This window comes from Poecilia latipinna, unplaced genomic scaffold, assembly GCF_001443285.1.
Source record: "Poecilia latipinna isolate Pla-1442-1.1 unplaced genomic scaffold, P_latipinna-1.0 Scaffold2209, whole genome shotgun sequence".
In the NCBI taxonomy this organism is placed as follows: domain Eukaryota; kingdom Metazoa; phylum Chordata; class Actinopteri; order Cyprinodontiformes; family Poeciliidae; genus Poecilia; species Poecilia latipinna.
Window position 1 is genome coordinate 110,271 of NW_015114825.1, and position 20,933 is coordinate 131,203.

At 40.4% G+C, this 20,933-nt stretch overlaps 1 protein-coding gene across 4 annotated transcripts in view; it reads left to right on the forward strand.

Moving 5' to 3' along the window:
• The first annotated feature begins 1,364 nt into the window (after positions 1-1,364).
• Positions 1,365-20,933, forward strand: part of LOC106936746 (connector enhancer of kinase suppressor of ras 2) — an 88,179-nt gene continuing 68,610 nt past the window's right edge. For 2 of the 4 annotated variants that reach the window (XM_015017929.1, XM_015017933.1), the window contains exon 1: positions 1,841-1,904. In XM_015017929.1, coding sequence (XP_014873415.1) covers positions 1,841-1,904 — 64 coding nt within the window. Of the gene's footprint in view, positions 1,905-17,179; positions 17,265-20,933 lie in introns of those variants that run through there. The other 2 variants (XM_015017931.1, XM_015017930.1) reach the window with 2 other exon arrangements.

Sequence of the window (20,933 nt, forward strand, 5' to 3'; positions counted from 1 at the left end):
TTATGCAAAAACATAGCAAAATTACTCATGAAACACTGAATATTATAAAATTTGTCTACAATATATGTTAAAATATAATACTTGTAAAGAAAACTGATTGTAAGCCACATATCACCACTCTCAGAGCTGGACCACATGATGTGTGTAATGAATCATTTTACAATGTTTCATTCATATGTTGCTTTAAGTCTATCCCTAAAGAACATATTAACAGACAAAATACCCATTAAAAGTAAGTACTTTTTTTACAATCAACATTCAATCAACAATCAACATTTTGACTCTTCAGAGGGGCTGCCATGAAACAATATTTCTGGTTGTTCCGTGAAAAACAAAGTGCCGTACTACCTTCTCTAACTTACTAACTTCTGTATTTGAGGGGGAAAAAACTAACTAAACAAACTCCATTATTAGACAAAAAAAAAAAAAAAGCAAAGTCAAAAATTAAACGTATACCAGAAGTCAAAGAAGTCAAAGTGACTGGCAAAAGAAGACACATTCACATTTGCTCCAATAATAATAATAATAATAATAGCTCGTGGTTACTTACATGTGCTTTTGTCTGTGTGTGTGTGTGTGTGTGTGTGTGTGTGTGTGTGTGTGTGTGTGTGTGTGTGTTCGTCGTGTGTCTCTCAGTGATAAAGCTCCTGCAGTGCTGGAGTCAGAAATGTGCTGCAATCCTGAGAGGACGGCTAGAAACAAATTGTTATATACTTGTTTAAGATTTATTTATTGAGTCACATGTTTTGTTTCTTCATTTTTTTTTTTTTTTGAACGCTGCTCTTATTGAATTTATTCCATGACGTCACCTGTCTTTCACAACCCGCAGCAAGGGGGCGCTGCGCCTCACAGCTCGGATGAGCTCGAGCTCCGGCGCCTGACGACTGAAGCCGATCATCACATCAGAGAGAGAGAGAGAGAGAGAAAGAGAGAGAGAGAGAGACAGAGAGAGAGAGAGAGAAACTTCCACACAGATAGCGGCGACCTGCTGACACCTCCTCACCTTGCGCTGTGGCATAAACTGCTACCGCAACGGGGCTGCCATGGCAACCAGCTGGAACACTGCTAGCATTTAGCATGTCTCCGTTAATTAAAACCAGCTGCGGTGGAGGCTATAGTGCTAATAGTTGGGAGTTATAGAGGCACGACTTAGTACAGGCTTGCATAAAGCCACTTTCTCCGTGTGTGTGTGTGTGTGTCTGTGTGTGTGTGTGTGTGTGTGTGCGTGTGTGTGCGTGTGTGTGTGTGTGTGTGTGTTTCTGTATATGAGAGAGAGAGAGGAGGGGTTAGAGGGGGGTAGAGAGATCCTCCCTGTATGGTGTGCGTTGCACCATTCCGTATTATGCGTGGTGCCCCTCGTGATGCTGCAGCGAGGCGGGCGGGATGAGTAGAGGGGCGGGGAGGGGTCGCTCCATCTCCTCGCGCAGCCCCTCAGAATTCACTTCTCACAGAGCGCGCGGGGCTGCTGGCGGGAAGGCACGAGAGAGAGAGAGAAAGAGAGAGAAAGAGAGAGAGAGAAAGAGAGAGCCATAGAGGCGGGTGGGAGTGTGTGTGTGAGAGAGAAGGGAGATAGCGTGTGCGTGCGTGTTTGTGCGCGCGTGCAGATTGCACCAACGCATCCCGTTCACCGTTTCTGCAGGCGGCCGAGCTCCGATGGAGATAATAAACCCGCGCTAGGGGCTTTTCTCTTTTTTTGTTTTTTTTTTAACCCCCTTCCTCCTCCTCCTCCTTCTCCTCGTCCTCCATCCTCTGATCCAGCCGTTCCAGATGTGACCGACAAGTCGTTGCATGACGCCCGCATTCAGTCCCGCGCCGCTCACCTCGGAGAGACTGTGACACCATGGCTTTGGTTATGGAGCCTATCAGTAAATGGACACCAAAACAAGTGCTGGACTGGATGAAAGGTAACAGGGGTGGCCACGCTCTGCGCCGCACCACGATGCTTGTGGTTATAGAATGATGATGACGCGGCTGCTGCTGGTGTAGGTTGGTGTAGGTTGGTGTAGGTTGGTGAGGAGGCCACATTCTGGGCATGAGTGTTCCCCTCGCGCTCAAAGCTGCTGCAGGACTGAAGTGACCGATGATTTAAAAAAGCCACAAAACGGCGGATGAAGAGGTGTGAGCAGTCGTAGCGGAGGCTCCTGTTTCACAGTGAACCTCACGAGCTGCTGCTGTTGCTGCGATCATCATCATCATCATCACCATCATCATCATCACCATACAGCGGCGGCGTTCATCAATGAATGAGGAGATGTGTCATCTTCACTCGCTGGCACATGCCCTCCAGCGCATATCTCCACGCGCCGTGAATGCTATGTGCAGGAGTGTGGCGCGCGCACACTCACTCACGCATTCACTCGCACACACACACACACACACACACACACACACACACACACACACACACAGTTAATGTAGTTCTCCTCACGCACCGTGCTCCATCTCCACTGGCACCGCGCAGCCAGTTTCAGCACCACGGACAGCGCAGTGCACACTGGCTTTCTTTGCAGCGCGCATCGCATACATCGGTGCGAACGAGTAATCGAATAGAAGCGCATACGAGTGTATGTGTGTGTGCGTGTGCGCGTGTGCGATCTTTTCAGACACGTTGGTCATTCCACAGAGCTGTGAAAGAAAGCTGTGTTAGGCCTGCTGCTGACAGACGACGTAAAGAAAGAAAGCTGGTGGTGGTGTTGGGTGGGCGCAACGCTTTTACTTTAGAGCATGACTTAATCACTGGTTGATTGATGACTCAGAGTTGAAACAATTCATTCAATTCATGCTTAAGCCACAGAGTGAGCTACTTTCTGCATGTTTCCACTGTGCGTCTTTCTCATGAAGGTGAAGCAGCCGATGGGGGGTTCTGGGGGATTTTTGTTCACATTGTTCCACTTACAAATCACATATACGTCATGTGTTTCTTTTGGGATATATTTATTCCTTCCTTCCTTCATTCATTTATTTATTATTTATTTATTTATTGTGATACAGCTAAGTTAAATTCAGTGCTAGAGACATATTTTTGGCAGCATCATGCTGGGGGGTCAAATACAAATTCACACAGTTTTTCATATTTTTATTTTTAAAACATTTGGAAAGCCATGCACCGAAACTGCTGCGACCTGAGCAAAAATGATCGTCATGCAACTTCTCTGAAGTTTTGATAATTATTGCGATACAATTTCAAATCAAAAGTCTTAAGTTTCTAAATCGACTTCTGTTTCAAACTTGAAACATATGTTGGTGTTCTAAACTCGTTTGCAGGACGGTCTAAAAAGGCAAATAGGTTTAAATACAACCAGGAAATTATCCAAATAAAGTTCACTCTCCTGTTTGCAATCTCTCCGCCATATTATAAAAATGCCTAAATACAATTCTGTTACTAAATTTTAAAGCCTAACTTGTCAGACATGATTGACATTTTCAGTTTCACGATAATTTATAGATATCGTTTTATCGTCACTGCCATAGCACCTATAATTTTCCTTCCTCTTCACTACTATGCAGTACAATCTGTTGCAGTAGTATTATGCTTCTGTGACGCACACAAGGAGTAAAATTGGGGCAAACTGGGTATGGAGAATAATTCATTAATTCATTACTTTATTAATTTATGCACTGTGTTCCGCGCGGAGTGTTTGTTCGGAAAGCTCGACTTCCTGCATGCTGCTCAGGCAAAGAAATTGAACGTGATAGAACGTGTTATATTCGGCGAGAGCCGTTTTCTCTCGAGTGTGTAAATTCATACTGTGAAAAACAGGACAGGGCGCGAGAGGACAAAACATAACTAACGGTTCTTATTTTCGGACATGACCCAAACCCGGTTCTAATCACACTTCGCTGCCTTTCAACAGTGTGAAGTTGAGCTTTGAGTCATTCAGACTTAGCTTCCTGGTATGTGAAATCTTGTATGCAGAAATGTTACTTTTTATTTAATAAAAAAAGAAGAGAGAGAAAGAGAGAGAGAGAGAGAGAGAGAGAGAGAGGCTTACTTTACAAATTACAGCAAATGTGTTTTATGCTAGTTTATAATTTGCAACTCATATTTGGTCACAGATTTATCATGATAACAGTATTTATCTAGTATTTCATTATTTTTTTAAATTTATTTATTTTAAAAGAAGCATGTTTTGATTTCAGATTCTCCAACATTTCCCGGAGCTGTCCCACCTCCTTCACGAACTGTATGATTGGCATACTTCCGTTCAGATCTTGTTTCTTTGGCACTCGTATAAACGGGAAGTATTAATCTGTATTAATCTGTGCGCTTACACGGCTTTAGCTTTGGCCTCTCTGCTGGGATCGCCTCATTGCCGCCATGTTGGTCCAAGTAGCCTCGCTGCGTTTTGGAGAGAGGTGACACGGAGACCTTCGTTTGAAGTCTGTAACCTTTTTTTTTCGTCTTATTTGACATAGGAGAGCTAAACATTTATGTTAGGCCTTTTCATTAAAATTATTCATTTATTGGAGTTCGGTTGATACGTTATATAGAAAGGACTCATGTTAGCTAACATTTGCTACGCAGTAATAAGTCTCGGTTTGCATGCCGTAACCATAGATCTCAAACCACTGAGCCGTAGAAGAAAACAGAGTAAGAACTCTCAAATAATCGTCATTGCTTTTCAAATTATTCACCGAACTTGCAAAGAACACAACAAAAGTCACAATAGCTTGCAAAAACTGCTGTCAACTCTTAAGCTTTTTCACGTTTTCTCACATTATAGCTAAAACGTTGGAGGAAACTTTATCTATTTCCTTTCTAATTGAGTAGAAAAAAAGCTACATTTCAATTTTTAAAAAAATAAAAAGCTAATTACTGGGCTATCCATTTTTATTGTGATTCAGCTAACTTAAACCCAGCACAACCAATTGCCTGCAGAAGTCGCCTTATTAGTATAGCGTCCACATGTTGTAATTTAAGCTCAGTATGAATCCAGCTGTTCTGTGAATTCCTCAGAGGGGTTTTTATTTATTTATTTATTTATTTTTTAGAGAGAGCATTAGACAACAACCAGCATCTTTAAGAGCAAGGAACAGCGGACAGGCCAAGGAGAAACTTGTGCAAAGGTTATAAACAATATCCTGACCTTTATGTATTTTATAGTCCTGTTATATAGTCCTATGGTCCTCTGTTCAAACCATCATCAGATGGTTTGAAAATGAAAACTCTATAAACATACCAGGACATGAACCTTCAACTAAACTGAGAGTACAGAGAAAGAACTAGTGAATCAGAGAAGCAGCTGATATGCTCACGGTAACTTTGGAGGAGCTGCAGAGATCCACAGCTCAGATGGTTAAAACGTGTTAAAAACGACAACCATAAGTCGCAAGTCACAAGACGCCAGATTTATAACTGGGCTGATCAAACGTTGCAGATGACGGCAAAACTCAGCGTGCTGAGCTAAAACCGCACCATGTCCTCCACCGCGGTGACCGCGGCGTTCCGTGGGACAGGGAAGCTGGTCAGAGTTAATTAGAAGACGACTGGAGCTAAATACAGGGCAAGGAGACCTGTTGGAGGCTGCAGATGGCTTGTTGTCGGAGGAGAGGTTTTCCTTCCACCAGAGTCATGTCGTCAGCCTCCTGAGGCGAAAGGAAGGAGTTTGTCCGTAGTTGTTGCGTCTCTGGGCAGGACGGCTCACCCACATGTAGTGTTCAGAGCTGTGGAGTCCTCTGGACTAGATAAAGTGCAATACAAGATCCCAGCATCCTAAACACACAACCAGAGCCAAAACTCAAGGGTTTAGATCCAAACATGTTGGTGGGTTAAAATCTTCCAATAATAGTCCACACCTAAAATCAACCGAGAATCTGTAGCAAGACTCGATTTAAAAATAAATAAATGAATAAATTACAGAAAACTGTAGATCATACCCTAAAACACAGCCAGCTGTAACTGCACCAGACTGTTGTTCTGCAAAGTTATGGCTCAGGGTGATGATCTGTTTTCTTTTCTCATTTATTCTAAACATTTTTCTACTTCACAATTACATGGGGGTGAAACAATTAATCGGACTAATCGTGATTAATTGGTTAGTGAAGGAATCGTCAACTGTTTAGTAATCAATTAATCGATAATTGGAGTATACACAAACTCTATGCCAACACTTTTAAAGCAGTAATTAAATAAAAAAAAAATGTACAAAAAAATCTATACATTTTGCATTTTAGAATAAAAAAGTCATGTCTGTCAATATGTTCATCTGAAGAATCCAAAGAATATATAATTTTTTTCTTTCATTACTCGTACTAAGTTACTGTTTTTGTTAATCCATCAATCATCAGAATAACCGACAGGACAATCGATTGCTATAACAATTGTGAGCTGCAGCCCAACAATTATATACCACTATGTTGGTCTATCACATAAAAATCCCATCAGCAATACACTGAAATTAATGACTTTAGTGAGAAAAAGTAGAAAAATTAATTAGGGTTCAAACCAGAGTTGAGTAGCAACTAGTTACATTTACTGAAGTAAATTTTCAGGGGGGAAAAAATGTACCTTTAGGAGTATTTTTACTACATTGTACTTTTTACTTTTACTAGAGTAACTTTATTATGAAGTATCCCTACTCTTACTTGGGAAACATTTCTGGATTCTCTACCCGCTGTGAATAACTTCACTGAATGAGGAACAAACTCGTTTTACCCAAAAATTCACCAGACTCAGACACACACCTGCAGTTTTTGTTGACGTTTCATCTGTTTTATATTATAACAAATTCATTTTGAAAAAAAAAAATAGTCCCAGTTGTCTGTTTTTATTATTTTTTGCAATGATGTTATTTGCATTATTTTAATTTTTATCTTTAAGGTACCAACATTTCCACATGACTTTATATTTTGGTCCATCTGATGATTTAACTTTTAAATATTGATTGATGTTTTGATCAGTCACTCAAGACTTTTATAGACTTTTTGTTACCAAATGCTCTTTTACTCTTTCTTGAGTAATTTATTGGACGGCTACTTGAGTAAAAATATGTTGAAGTGGTGCCACTCTTACTCGAGTACAATTTTTGGCCGCTCTGCCCACATCTGGCCTTTTTCGCAAGGCGTCATGTAAAATGTGCCAAACCTAACAGCTATTTTTGCCATCAATTGTAAGTTTGGCTGCAGTTATGAGTTCATCGGCCTGAACCGAGACAAAACAGACAAACGCATCATCAGGCTTTTTGGACAGTGATCAGAAACTTCTACATGCTGCATCCCTCACCAGCACAACCCAAAAACAAAAAAAAAAGAAACAGAAGTTGTGGCTCTCTGCAGACAGAAGCTCTTTTACTTTGACAGCCAATCTCTTGTCATATAAAAAGCATGTTAGACAGAGAGATGTGATCATCTGTAGTCTTCCAGAGAAATCCTGACACTGCTGGATGGCATGCAGACAAATCAGGCTGAGCTATACATCTATCCCCCGCTGCTGGAAAGAGGAGGACTGCTGCTCCAGCAGCAAAATGCCGGTGAGGGCTCACAGAAAGATGACTCATCAGCATTTGTTATGATCTGAACACCCACACCAGAGGAGTTTCCTATATGATCGTGTGTGTGCGATTGGGGTGAGTCGGGGAGGATGCATCCTCTGAGTTGTGTGTGCAATCGATGGCGCGGTCGATGCGTGGTGTTGCGTGCGGATCTTGGGCCGGGCAGCGGCGCAGATAGATAAACGCGCCGAGGCGCCGGGTATCGGAGGCCTGCTGACGCTCGACCACGTTGACAGGAAAATGAATAAGGCCGGTCACTTTTCCTGCAGTAATCTCTCTTCCTGTCTGCGCCTGTCGATGTATCGGAGCGGTCTAAAAATAATAGCGACATGTCACACTTCAGTCTGCAGAGAGGAGAGGGGCCTGTGAAGAACTGAGAGCACGTGCACACTTCTCAGCTCGTCCAAAAAAGATTTATTTTTTTTTCTGTAGTCAGCGGTCTGTTGATAAATATTTTTTGGATACAGCACACCAAGCGATTTGGAGAACTTTAGAACAGGCTGGATTATACAACAAAATCCTGAGCCATCATTGTCTGACATCAAAAAGAGTACATTACACATACTGCAAAAATACCAAGACAAACTAGTTTATCCACCCAAGCAAACATTTCAGTGAGGGGTGGCGTTAAGTAGAGAAACATTCGAAAGGTCTGCGGTGACTCTGGGGGAGCTGCAGAGCATGACACCTAGAAAACAAACCACAATAACTCTCCACATTATGCAAAACACAATGTTCTAGTGGTGAAACGTGGTGACAGTGACATCATGACGAGGGCATCAGAGATAAACAAAGTAAAAAAAAAAGGGAAATAACTGAAGCAGCATAAACGTTAAACCAGAGCGACTATGGAATGAATTTCATGGGCTAGAAGAAGTACAGAGGTGGGCGACACAGACTAAAGGTTTCAGCACAATATCTTGGAGTGCTATCGCGAAAACGATAAAAGTGACGATAATAGCTATTTATTGTTTCCTGTTTAAGGGACCGATTTAACCGTATATTCAAATTTATCAGTTTTGTTGTGAAAAACCGTGGAAAAAAATGGAAAAACTAACAGTACAAACAGATTTGGGGCTTTTCAAACAACATTAGCTGGCATGTGTCGAGGCAACAATAAATCGAAAATCTTACTATCGTAAGAATTTTTTAAAAGTAAATCATAAACAGTACACTTCTAATTATAAAAAGTTATATGAGTCTAGTCCAAAGTCCAGACTTAAATCTGACAGGGAATCTGATAAGACTTGTAAATTGATGAGTACAGACACTCATTATACAACGTGTCTGTTTTGCAAACTCAAAAAGAAAAATGGACAAAACTTTTTAACTCCAGATGAAAGACTTACAGCTGCAATCGTAGCAAAAACGGCGTTCTACGAAGACGACCACGTTCTACAAAACAGGTTCATTTTATTTCACATTGCAAACTTTACATTACGAAATTGTGTTTGATCATGTAAATCATAAGATACCAATAAAATACACAGGAGTTTTGGGCTGCAATGTGACACAATGAAAAAAAAAAAAAAAGTGAAAACTTTTGTGCGGTCTTGTGTTTGAGGATTGGTACAATCCATCGGATTAAAGAGAGCTGAACATGATGCTTTCTGCTTTAGGGAGCAAGAAAGGAGTGATACGGCTTACTGTCCAGGGCGGCACAGTATTGCGGGGCGTGTTGCCCTGGACGACATTTTTCTGCTGCATATTGGATGGTCCTGTCAATAAGGAGCGAGGCGGCTAGCGACGGGGAAGATACTTTGACATCTGTATTTGGTTATCTGTAGTTCAACATCTGAAATGATTAGATTGATTAATTCTGTATTGGGTGTGGAGGAGGGCGTGGGGGGGGGGGCAGAAAAAGGCGGGGCTTACCCGGGGCTTCATTAAACCAAGAAAAGCCACTGGACGTTGAGTCTTGGTGTAACTCTTGATAGCATTCTTTCCCTGACCTGAGAAGAAGGATTCCCTCTTTAAAAGTGGCTCCAGATTCATATTTGATTCTGTGTCCTGCTGGAAAACTCAAACACACACACACACACACACACTCCTACCCTCCCTCTCCCGACTCCCCCCAGCTCTTACTGCTGTAGTTTCAGCTGCATTAAACATTGAACAATATTCCTTATTATGGCAGAAACACGCCCACCGAGGATCTTCTCCCCCCTCCCTCACCCCTTCATATGCACCAAAGAAAATTTCACAGACGCAAGCACTGCGTTACGGATGCACATCAATGAGAACCCGTGTGTTTGCTGAAATACACGCATGCACACGCACACACACACAGAGACACAACACAGCCGGTTTAAATGGGGCAACCGTAGTCATGGAAACCCGATCTGATTGCGTTTGAGTCACGGCACATGTCCTGAGATGAGGTGGCCAAATACACACAGATATGCATATGGATAATGGGCCACGTTCACACACTTAAACACACACACACACAGACTCATCAGTTTTTGCTCCTCTTTTATGGCCCGAGGCGGAGAGAGCGGGGGACCCTGATTCAGGGGACCGGGAGGTGCCGAGCGAAATGAAAGAACAGCAGAGAATAAGACTAGAGAAGGAAATGAAGAAGGGGTGGCCATGATACACACACGCACACACACACACGCAGAGAGACGGAGGAGAGGGGATGGGAGATGCTGCGGGCATCACATCAAAGCTCCCTCTCCATCCGGCTGCTTGGACAGAGGGGCCTGTGTGTGTGTGGCGGGTTTACATGTTTATGTTCTGGGTTCATGTTGCACCTGTTGTTCCAGAACTGGAGCTTCACACACTGCAAAAACACAAAATCCTACCAAGTGTTTTGGTCTAATTTCTGTAGGCCAGATATGTCTTAAAATAAGACGGAACTAACTTGTAGGTAACTTCTCAGCGAAAATGTTGGAGCTGGTTTTAAGCCAATAATGCATTTATTATGTGTTTTCCAGGCACATAGTGCCATTTTATAGCACAGTTAAGTAACTACATTGCCTTCAGTTGATTTTGCATCATAATTTAATGTCTTGAAATTGGGCATCTGTCTCTTTAAGAAGCTCCTTCTCTTCCTGAAACTCCGCCTTCAGGAAGTCATCACAACATGGCTTCTCTCTCAGTTACTCAACAACCTTTTTACCAGCATTTCAATGAGGAATAGCTCGTATGAGCTCAGCAGATTCACAGTTCCACCAGGTGTTTGCTAATTGCTGCTGGCTAGTCTGGAGGAACTGCCAGGGGGAGTTGCAGTGGAGGACTGCTCCAAGGAGGAGATGTCCCTTATGTCTCCTTTATGATGCAGGAGTAAAAGGCCAAATTAGAGTGACATTCAAAATAGCTGACAACAAAATAAACCAAATGAAACCCTCAGCGACCACGTCTGCCTGTCTCTTAGTGAAATGTTCTTATTTAACATAAATAAAGTCATAACAAAGCAAACTTGTGTTTCTGCATCCGGCAGCTTCTTCCGACACTACAATTACCAACGTAATCTTACAGAAGTAAATTGAATTGGATTATAAATGGCCTGGATTAGGATAAACTGGATTTTAATTGGGCGAAATAGGACCATTTAATTAGAGTTTGATTCCGCTTGTTTGTCTTATTTGGAAAGTGTCACGAGATGACCTTTTTTGAGTGAGACGGCTCTATATGCAAATAAACCAGACACCAGAAATTAAATACTTTCAGTTCATCAGTGGAGCAGATTGTAATAAGGTTCTGGTAATGACAAAACAAAACAATTACAGGTTGTACATACTGGCCTCAGTTATTTTAACAGCGATAACGTCTGTAATGATACAGACATTATTGTGGCAGCCACAATTATTAGCAGCTCTTCTGAAGACGGGTGAAAAGCCTTTAGAGGAATTCAACATTTAATGTAAATAATTTTCTTTTTCATCAAAATCACCAGTGGTACAATCATTTGACCCCAACAATCCCACTGAAAATAAATATAACCGAGGGATTTTTTTCTCATTTATACTTCATCTTTTTAAAAAATTGATCAGAATTATCTATTTGAGTCTTACCACAAGTTTTCCACACTGTCCAACATCCTGAGCCGTAGATGCGATAATAAGCTCTTGTGTTTTTACCCTATACTCATGCAGTGACACCTTGCTGTTCTCACAAAGTGCTAATGTATACTCTATATGTACTTTCACCAGCTTAATTTAATCTAATTCAATTTAATATAAGCGTTTTTACCCTTCTTCACCAGGGGTGTCAGTAAATACACTCCCAGCTTTGTAAGCAAGTTAGCTATAAACACACAAACAAACTGTTTTTAGGGAAAGGCTGGCGAATAACTGCTCGAGTCCACAAGCTTTTTATTGCTGCGCGGTATTTGTATACTTGACAGTGCCTACTTCAGGTTCTTCCGGGCCTTTTCCTGTTGTTAGAATCGATCTCTGCCTCTGAACTCCCTGACTTTTTATTTCATTTTTTCTACTCGACCCCGTTTCCCTTCCCTCTTTAACCGCTGTCCTCTCGCTCGGTCTCACTGAAAACAAGCAGGAAGCGAATGCTCGCACAAATATGCTGCCATGAGCTGATGAATTTTTCACATTAGGGGAACATTTTTAGAGGCAGTCGTGACTTTTTTTTTCCGCTCAGATGAGGTCAGGTGGTGTACTGTATTTTGTCGTTTTCTGTTCCCGATACAATATTCCGTTCTAACTCGATTCTTTTTTTTTTTTCTTGCTATCAGACAACAAAACATGTTCTCTCTAACACAGCTTTTTACTTTATTTTACTTTATTATTTTATTCTGCGGTGCCCAACAAGCCTCCACTCAGTGTGCTGAAGGCTCATTCAGGCTCCAGTCTGCAGCCTCATGCGTGATCTCTCGCCTCGCATCAGTGCAGGGTCTTGAGGGGCGTCATATGCTGGTTCTTTGCCTCTTCTTGGAGGGCTCTTACGCTCCGGTTGCCTGGTAACTCTTGTGTTTCTGATTGGGGAGCCGACATTTTTCACCCAGAAAATGAGAGACAGGCAGAGAGAGAGAGAGAGAGAGGAGAAATCAGAGGGAGTTGCATTAAATGTTGATGAAGCTGTCAACAAGAGATGCTTGCTCTAAGCTTGGAGCGCTGGGACTCGGAGATGGTCAGGATCGAGGGATGGAGATCCTATAGAGCTGTTTCTCTCATGGAGTAAATATGTCAGAAAACAAGTTAATAATACAAAAATAGCTCTGGTGTCTGAGGGGGTGAACATAAAACTGTTTTTTCTTCTTATGTTTGGAACTTAATCAAATTAGCTGAACTTTTTCCCTTTTTTCTAGTTAACCAGACATTAGATTTTAAAACTTCCATGCCTTTTAAAGCTGCAACCCAGAGAGGAACATTTCTGGGTCCACCTGTTAAAACATTTATTAAAACTATTTTTAGGATCAGACTGTGATGAGAAGCCACATGGTTTCCCAGTTCAAAGAAAATACAGCAGAATGTGTCCCAACTCACAGTTTGAGAAGAATTTCATCTAAAAAACATTTGAGAAACAATGTTTTTTTGGTTTTTTTATCTTTTTCACACTCTTCTAATTCAGAGGTTTTTACATTCAATCATCGTCACCATGACCGCTGCAAAGTCTTATCAAGTATTTTTGGTCTAGTTTCCAGTGGAAATATGTTACTACACTTGAAATAAGATGGAACTAACTTACAGGTAGCTTTTCATCAAGATATAGTAGCTTATTTTAAGTCAATAATTCCATTATTAATCCCAAATTGTGGAACAATTGTTGCATTGTTTTTATACGTTTTGTACGTATTTCAGTTTTAATGCAAAGCACTTATACTCTAGTGATTTTTGAAATGTGCTGCAGAAATAAAGTTGATTGACTGATTATTATCAATTAACTTTAAAAAAAAACAACTGGTTTCATTGCAGATTATTTTACCTATAAAGAGACATTTTTCCCATGTCAGAAGTGAAACGATCTGTCAGTGGAACTAGCACTTTTTCATCCATTTTAAGGAATTATCAATTTAAAACAAGTTCTTATATCTTGCTGAAAATTTACTTGTAAGTCAGTTTTGCTTTAATTCAAGTGAACTATGATATTATTATAAAGTACATGGTAACATTTTATGTTTCTGAAATGAATGTCATATTAACTTTTTGCTTTTGATGATGCATTAACGACCATTCTCATTAAGAGTGGGGTCTAACGCTCCAATATAAAACCAAACTCAAATATATACATACACTCACGCGTGCTTGGAAAGTTCCTTACCAATTAGGAGAGAAACAAAACACTCCTTGTAGCAATAAATATGCATCTGGCACAATTCTGGACTGATTGAAGGTGAAGCTGGAGAACATGGTGGTGGTCAACATTGTCTGTTCAAGATCCAGTCTGGGCAATGAACAGGCACCGCTAATGAAACCAGCACACATGACAGCTGGCGCATTGTTTTTAGGTTTCCATGTCTCAACTAAATCCAGATACACTTCTTGTCATTGGTGTCTTTTGACTGTACTTCACATTAAATAAAGTCAAATTTATTTGTATTGCACTTTAACAGTTCCTAACTGCACCATGTTGCTGCACAAGCTTATCAAACACAAACAGCCAGTGGAAAACCTCAATTCTCGGAGATGTGCACGTCAGCCGCCATGTATAATTTTGACAATGTGTGGATCAGAGAATAAATTGTAAAACATATGCACCCATTTCATGATTTTCTTCTTTGCTCTTCATTTTACTCTGAAAAATAAAATGCCTTAAATGAATCAATAAAACCCCCAAATTATTATGACATCCACATCCGTGAGAAACACAAAAGCCATCATCAAAAAAATATTCTCTGGACTCGCATGTAATTTAGCGAATCATCCCATCTGATGCCACATTGGTGGCTGAAAGCTTGACTCTACAAACAGATAAAGTAGTACACTGATGCTTTGTTACAAGCACAGCCCTGGCCAAATGCAGTTCAGTAAAAATGGTCAAAATTCAGCAGAAAGAACTATCTAAATATATATATATATATATATATATATATATATATATATATATATATATATATATATATATATATATATATATATATTTTTTTTTTTTTTTTTTTTTTTTTTTTTTCTTTTTTTTTTTTTTTTTCATCATATCTGTTATGGTGGCACCATGTGGCTGTTTTTTTAATGTTTCAGTTATGAGATAATATATCATCCTTCGGTCACCACATTTCCCTAAAGTAAACATATTTTTTGTCACTGTACAGAAACCCAACACCAAGCATGATTTTGTGTGCGCTGGCCTCAAAGTGCTCTACATCTGGAGCCTGAACTCTGCAGATGAACCCGGATCAGCTGTTTGTCCCGCAGGAACTCCGGAGATGAGACTTTCTGGCTCATCTGATTGGCTGGCAGCTGTGTGTCACACACACACACACACACACACACACACACACACACACACACACACACACACACACACAGTTATGAGGCTGTTTTGCTTTTTGTCGTTTTAGCGTATAGACATCTGACACAAGAACACATCATAAGTTGATGGAAGAGGAGACGTGATCCTTGCGTGCTCTGCAGAAGACAAACGGAGCTCCAGCAGGAGTCTTTTCCGAGAAGTGACATTTAACCCTTGTTTTTGTTGTTGTTGTTGTTTTTTTATTCATAACCTCTTTAAATAAATAACATTGCTCTACAGAAATTTCATACGCTAAAAGCTGAGTGCACATGCTTTCAAAAAGTAATGTCATGAATAATTTTTGTTGTTACATCGTATCATACGAAGGCATTCTGAGGTTCACTAACACACTTTCTGAAGACTGACAGGTTGCTGCAGGCAGCTACAGCAGCCCCCTTTAAGTTAGCTCAGCTGTTTCTGTCTCTTTAAGTGACATAATGCTTATGTTATTTGTGTAACTTCTTCTAGTATTTATTTATTTATTTCAAATGCAGTCTCTGAGAGAGAGGAGACATGTACGGTCATTTTGTTATTTCGTAACCTTCCACCTCGTTGTCGACCACTGCTGGTTGGCCGTTGATTTGCAACCTCCACCAGCCTTCGCCTGCCTGTCAACGGTGGTGGACTTATTTGACCACACACGACACAACTGCCATTGTAATAAACATGCAGCTCGTGCTTTCTACCATTTCAGGACGGAAAAAAGTGCAAATTTTGAAATATAACACTTTTATTTGCAACAGTTTCAAAGAGCTGCTTGCAGACTTCTTTTTAAGCCATGGACATTTCTAATATGGCGAATTACCAACTCTCTGCATAGGATTGTGTCTATTTGGCATTGAATTTCCATTTTTATTGGATGCAATGTTACCAGGCATTAGGTGGCATGAGATTCTGATTGTGTAATGACCTTTAATTAAATAGTAGGGTTTAATTTTATTAGTGCATTATGGTATAGTAATGTAATATTATTGCAGAAAATAGAGAGTTACTTCTTCAGGTGTTATGTATTAAACATAGATCTATAGCATGTATTTAGAGAGTAAAATTCTATGGCAAATTCTTACTAATTTAATAGTTTTCCAGTAGTAACCATGCCTGTTGTGTAGAATACTGTTCTGCTTCTTACACCTTAACTCAAGTATCATAGGTTTTTATTAGCTGTTTCATTAGTTTGGCTTTCTGCTTTGTCTGGTTGCTAAATATTCATGCTAGCTTTAGCTTAACAGCTGTAGTTCTAAAAAGATCCTTATCTTATTTAGAATTATGACTGTGTTTTTTTGTAATTACCCCCCAGATATTATTGACTTTTTCATGACAAGTCAAAAAAGGAAGTTGTATAAGTCATCTTTTTTTTTTTTTTTAAAAAAGAAGTAATCTTTTAGCTAGCTAGCAGTATGTAGCAACAGGATAGGGCAGGACAGTTCTACTGCAGTCATTGCTCCATACTGCGGAAGAAAAGCCAATCAATCAAGACTTTGCTGGATTTTTTTTTTGTTTTGTTTTGTTTTGCTTGTTTGGAAGCTGTAGCATTTTAAAACCTTGGTGTAGGCTTGATGCTTTCAACCGGCCCAATCAGGTTGCAGTCAGGAGAAAAGTTTGGTTGTAGGCACCTTGGAGCCTTCCAACAAGACAGTGGTCTGACACATCAGGCAAAATTGTAAAATGGATGGTTTTGAGGATGTAGAGTGATTCCTGACTCTAATTGTAGGAGTTTTGGGGAGAATAAAAGTCTAGAGTCATGCCACAGAGATATTCGAACTATAAAAAGTTGAAATATCTCCGCAGTAGCTCCTCCCACCGCAGCAGTTCTAGCTCTAGCTCCACAGGAAGGGAGAGATACTCATATTAGCCTTTAAAGCCGTGATTTTCAGCTATAAAACTAAAACCAATGATTCTTTAACAGGAACTTCACTTTATTACATTTACAGAGTCACTGCAAAATTGATGGGAAGCTGAAACTGAGTCAAACTTCTGCATTCGACGGTTTTTGAGGTGGGAGGTACAGCTCGAAGCACAAATAAATGTATTTATGTAACCCCTAAATACTTCTACTACTAACTATGCCTCCAGTCTTCTAGCTTTGGTTTTCATCTGTTTGTATTTTGATTATTTCTTTATTTTTTCAGTTCAACCTCGATCTTATCGGTTCATTTCTTTAGATTTGAAGTTTTGTTCTTCTCTGTGCATTTGAGTACATGTTTCGGTTACAATCTGCCACCTGTTCCTCATCCAGCAATCAAGCTCCCCCTATTTAAGCTCCTCATTTCCTGTCATATACTGCTGGATTCTTCTTTTGGCTTTCCTTCGTTCTCCCTGAGACCCAGCTTGTCCCGATGTTGTTTCTCCTCCCATGCATTTGTAAGTTTCATTATTGATTGATTTATTTTTATGATTAATTACCTATATGCCCGAGTCTCTTTCAAACTCAAAACATGACACTTCTCTGAATAGTGAATTTCCTTGTTCTATCACTACTTGATTTTTCACACAATCAGCTTTAAGATTTAGTCGATTACAATAGAAGGTATTAGAACATCTAAGCTGAAGACTATTTTAAGTTGACATTACTGATCAAATTTCTTTCCAGTGAGAGCTGAACTCCACCAAGCGTTGCCATTTGTCACAGATTCTGTTCATAACCTGTAAGAACAGAATTTCTAGGTCCAGCGAAGGTGTTGATGGGATCCGTCTTAGTTTTACTCAGGATCAGATCTCTGCTTTTTGCAGATGATGTAGTTCTACTGGCTTCATCAGACAGTTGTGGCTCGCAGTTGAGTGTGAAGCAGCTGAGATAAGAATCAGCATCTCCTAGTCTGAAACCACGGCCTTGATTGATCCGGAAAAGGGTGGAGTGCCTTCTTTGGGTCGGGGGGTGGTGTTCTGCCCCAAGCGGAGGAGTTTAAGGATCTTCTAGGGGTCTTGTTCATGAATGAGAGATCTATAGGCATGGCGTTTTCAGTGATGTGGGTGCTGTACCGGTCAGTTGTGGCGAAGAAAGAGCTAAACCAAAAGGCAAAGCTCTTAACTTACTGGTCGATCTATGCTACAGGGATACAAGCGGCCTAAACGAGTCTCCTTCTGGTGCAGAAGATGATGGATGGATTACCGGCTTAAAAAGCTGAAAATAATTCAGCCAGCTTGACACATGTATTTACTTTCCCTCCACAACCATCTATCCAAAAGTTTCTGTCTCAAGAAACCTCACTTGATGGCTTCTATATAAAAATGGTATTTCCCAGAACTCTAACCAGACTTTATATTTAATAGTCATTGGAAATCACTAACATTTATACCAAACATCCATCCATTCAGATAACTATGGTCTTTTACCATTGTGAAGAGAATACTAAAGATCGCAAGGCATTCTCAAACCAAAATGGAATTTTCCTGTGAAACATTCTTGAAGCCTCTAGAGAGAGAGAGAGAGCTAGCTTTCTCAAAAGTATCCTGATCAGATCCCAGAATTAATTGTTTTTCCAAATCTTGGTTCGATCCCTTCCTTCAAGCCAGTTTGCACAGGAGACCAATGTGGGGACCACGGCCTCAGACAGGATGCTCTCCAGGGCCAGGAACATACTACAACCTGCTTCAGGTGGTGATACAGATGGGTTACATTTTTACTTCCAAATCAACACATTTTACTTAGGAAGTTTGGAACACAAGTTCAAATATTTTTCGAAAAATCCCCATCACCTGATTGTAGTGCTACATATGGCTGCATGGAAACCAGCCGACACATGCGCCCACTTGATTTCACAGCAGTACTAGAGCAGGCTTACGTGTAAACTTGGCATCCCTGCAGCTCTCCGTGGGGCAACCTTGTACCATTTTTGTCTGCAGCAGACGCTAACAATGGGGGCAACAGGGTTTTTTCCACTGGGAATGCATTCCGTTAAATACATTTCACTCGTTCCGCTACAGTTCAGAGCCGTTTTACGAATGTGTTAGATTTAAAATTGCTCTGCTACTGTAGCAAGATTGCTTCTTCTGAATGTCTCTTGATTCAACAGAAGGCTCACATTTGGTCTCTCGTGTTCCCCTGGTGAGACGCCTTGTGCTCTTGATATTTCTTTTAATTGTACCAAGTGTCTGTGCGTGCGTGCGTGCGTGCGTGCGTGCTTGGGTGTGTATGGTGGGTGTATTAAGGTGGTAGCACACACTCTGCTCCCTGTCAGCTTTGCTTCCCTCGGGCATCAGTGTTTTCCCTTGCGGCTCCCCCGGGCTTTAACGACAGTAACAACAGCAGTTGCAATCGTTTTGGGACGGGCGGCTGGGGATGGGTGGTTGTGTTTGATGTGTGTGTTTGTGGAGGGATGAGCTACTTGTGTAGCCGCTATGCTCGAAGTGTGCATGGATTTATGTCCCTTTGTGTGTGTTACGCTCTGTCTTTGCTCATTTTGGAGAAGGCTTGTTCATTAGGTCTATGGGGAGATGTGCTTTCTGCTGACTTTGTTAGGTTCTGAGCCAGAAGCTCTTACTGATCCATAGTGTCCCACACACACACACACACACTCAACCGGCTATCTGCAGAGGAAGCTCCTACTGCACATTAGTATAGAAAATATGGATTACACACATAAAGTCCCACAACTTTCACATTCATTTAAAATCATATGGGCCACACTGCAGATTGTAACTCGTTTTCTTTAATGTGGCCTGTAATATTCTAAGAAATTACAGATTAGAGAAAGGGCCTATGTATTTTCCTTGAATACTTCTCCATTCAAGGAAAAGCTTCAATGTATTTTTTAATGGGGATTTTACACCTTTAAATAAAATCCAGTGCAAACAACTGCCTTCAGAAGTCAGTAACTCTGTAAATAGAGGCATCCTGTTTGTTACTGAATCACAGCGTAAATATAGCTGTCCACTGTGTGTGTCAGACATTTGTCAGAGAGCATCAGTGGACAAACAGCAACCTGAAAATGGCATAAAAGCAACAGTTAAAGTTGACAAGAGGTCCCAGTGACTCTGGAGGAGCTGCAAAGACGAATGACTCAGGTTGGAAAATCTGTTGACAGGACAACTATTAGTTAGACTCTATGGGAAGAAGAACGCCAATGCTGAAAGAGACCATAAAAACCCATCACTGATGGAGTTTATGGGTAGGAGGGACTAAATACACACACAACTGAATGATTTGAATCAAAACATCTTCATTGGTTTGCTGGCCCAGTCAAAGTCCACATCTAAAACCAGTGGGAAGACTTGAATAATGACAATAATAACACATTTTATTTAATAAGGGGACAATGTAGACCTCAAACATAAATGTCACCATTTGATACATTGTTTACAGCATAAGCTAATTAGCAATAGAAGTCCCTAGATAATTTCCAAAACTTAATACATGATTAAATAGTAAAGATATGCAACACTATGAATTTGATGTTCACAGATGATGTTAAACCAATATGACAATCTTTGACCTGCTCTGCAAAGCAAATGTGCAAAAATGTATATCTCTAGATTAGGGTTGGGCATTTATTGTATCATTTATCGTGATAAATTTCATATCATGATAAGAATTTTGATTTATCATTGTGACGTTGTGACAGCTGGGAGTTTGAGAAACTCTAAGCTGTCGCAGGGTTTCCCCCGGTGTATTACAAGCCTGGTGGGCCACCAGGCTTTACTTGTGCTCCCACCAGGCTTAGCATTGCTTATTTATTTAAGTTTTTTTTTTTTGTTAAAAAATATTTGCATTTTTAAGACTTTATAGTTGGTGTTCAAGCATTAATCTTCCAATAACACATAATTATCTAGTGATATTTTCAAGTTTCCTGTCAACTTTAAACATTTTTTAACTCAAAAACACGGCCAACCACCAGGCTTTGCAGACTTTCTGGGGGAAACCTTGTATCTGTATCGTTGGGATTTTTTCTTTTTTACTATTTCCTCCGCTGTTTGCTCAATAAGAGTATCGATAAATATCAATAAAAATGAAAATAGGATTAAATGTAGTTATTGTGTGTTGCTTAGTGATGCAGACTATGTGACTGGTGTCCTGAAAGACTTTACAAATTA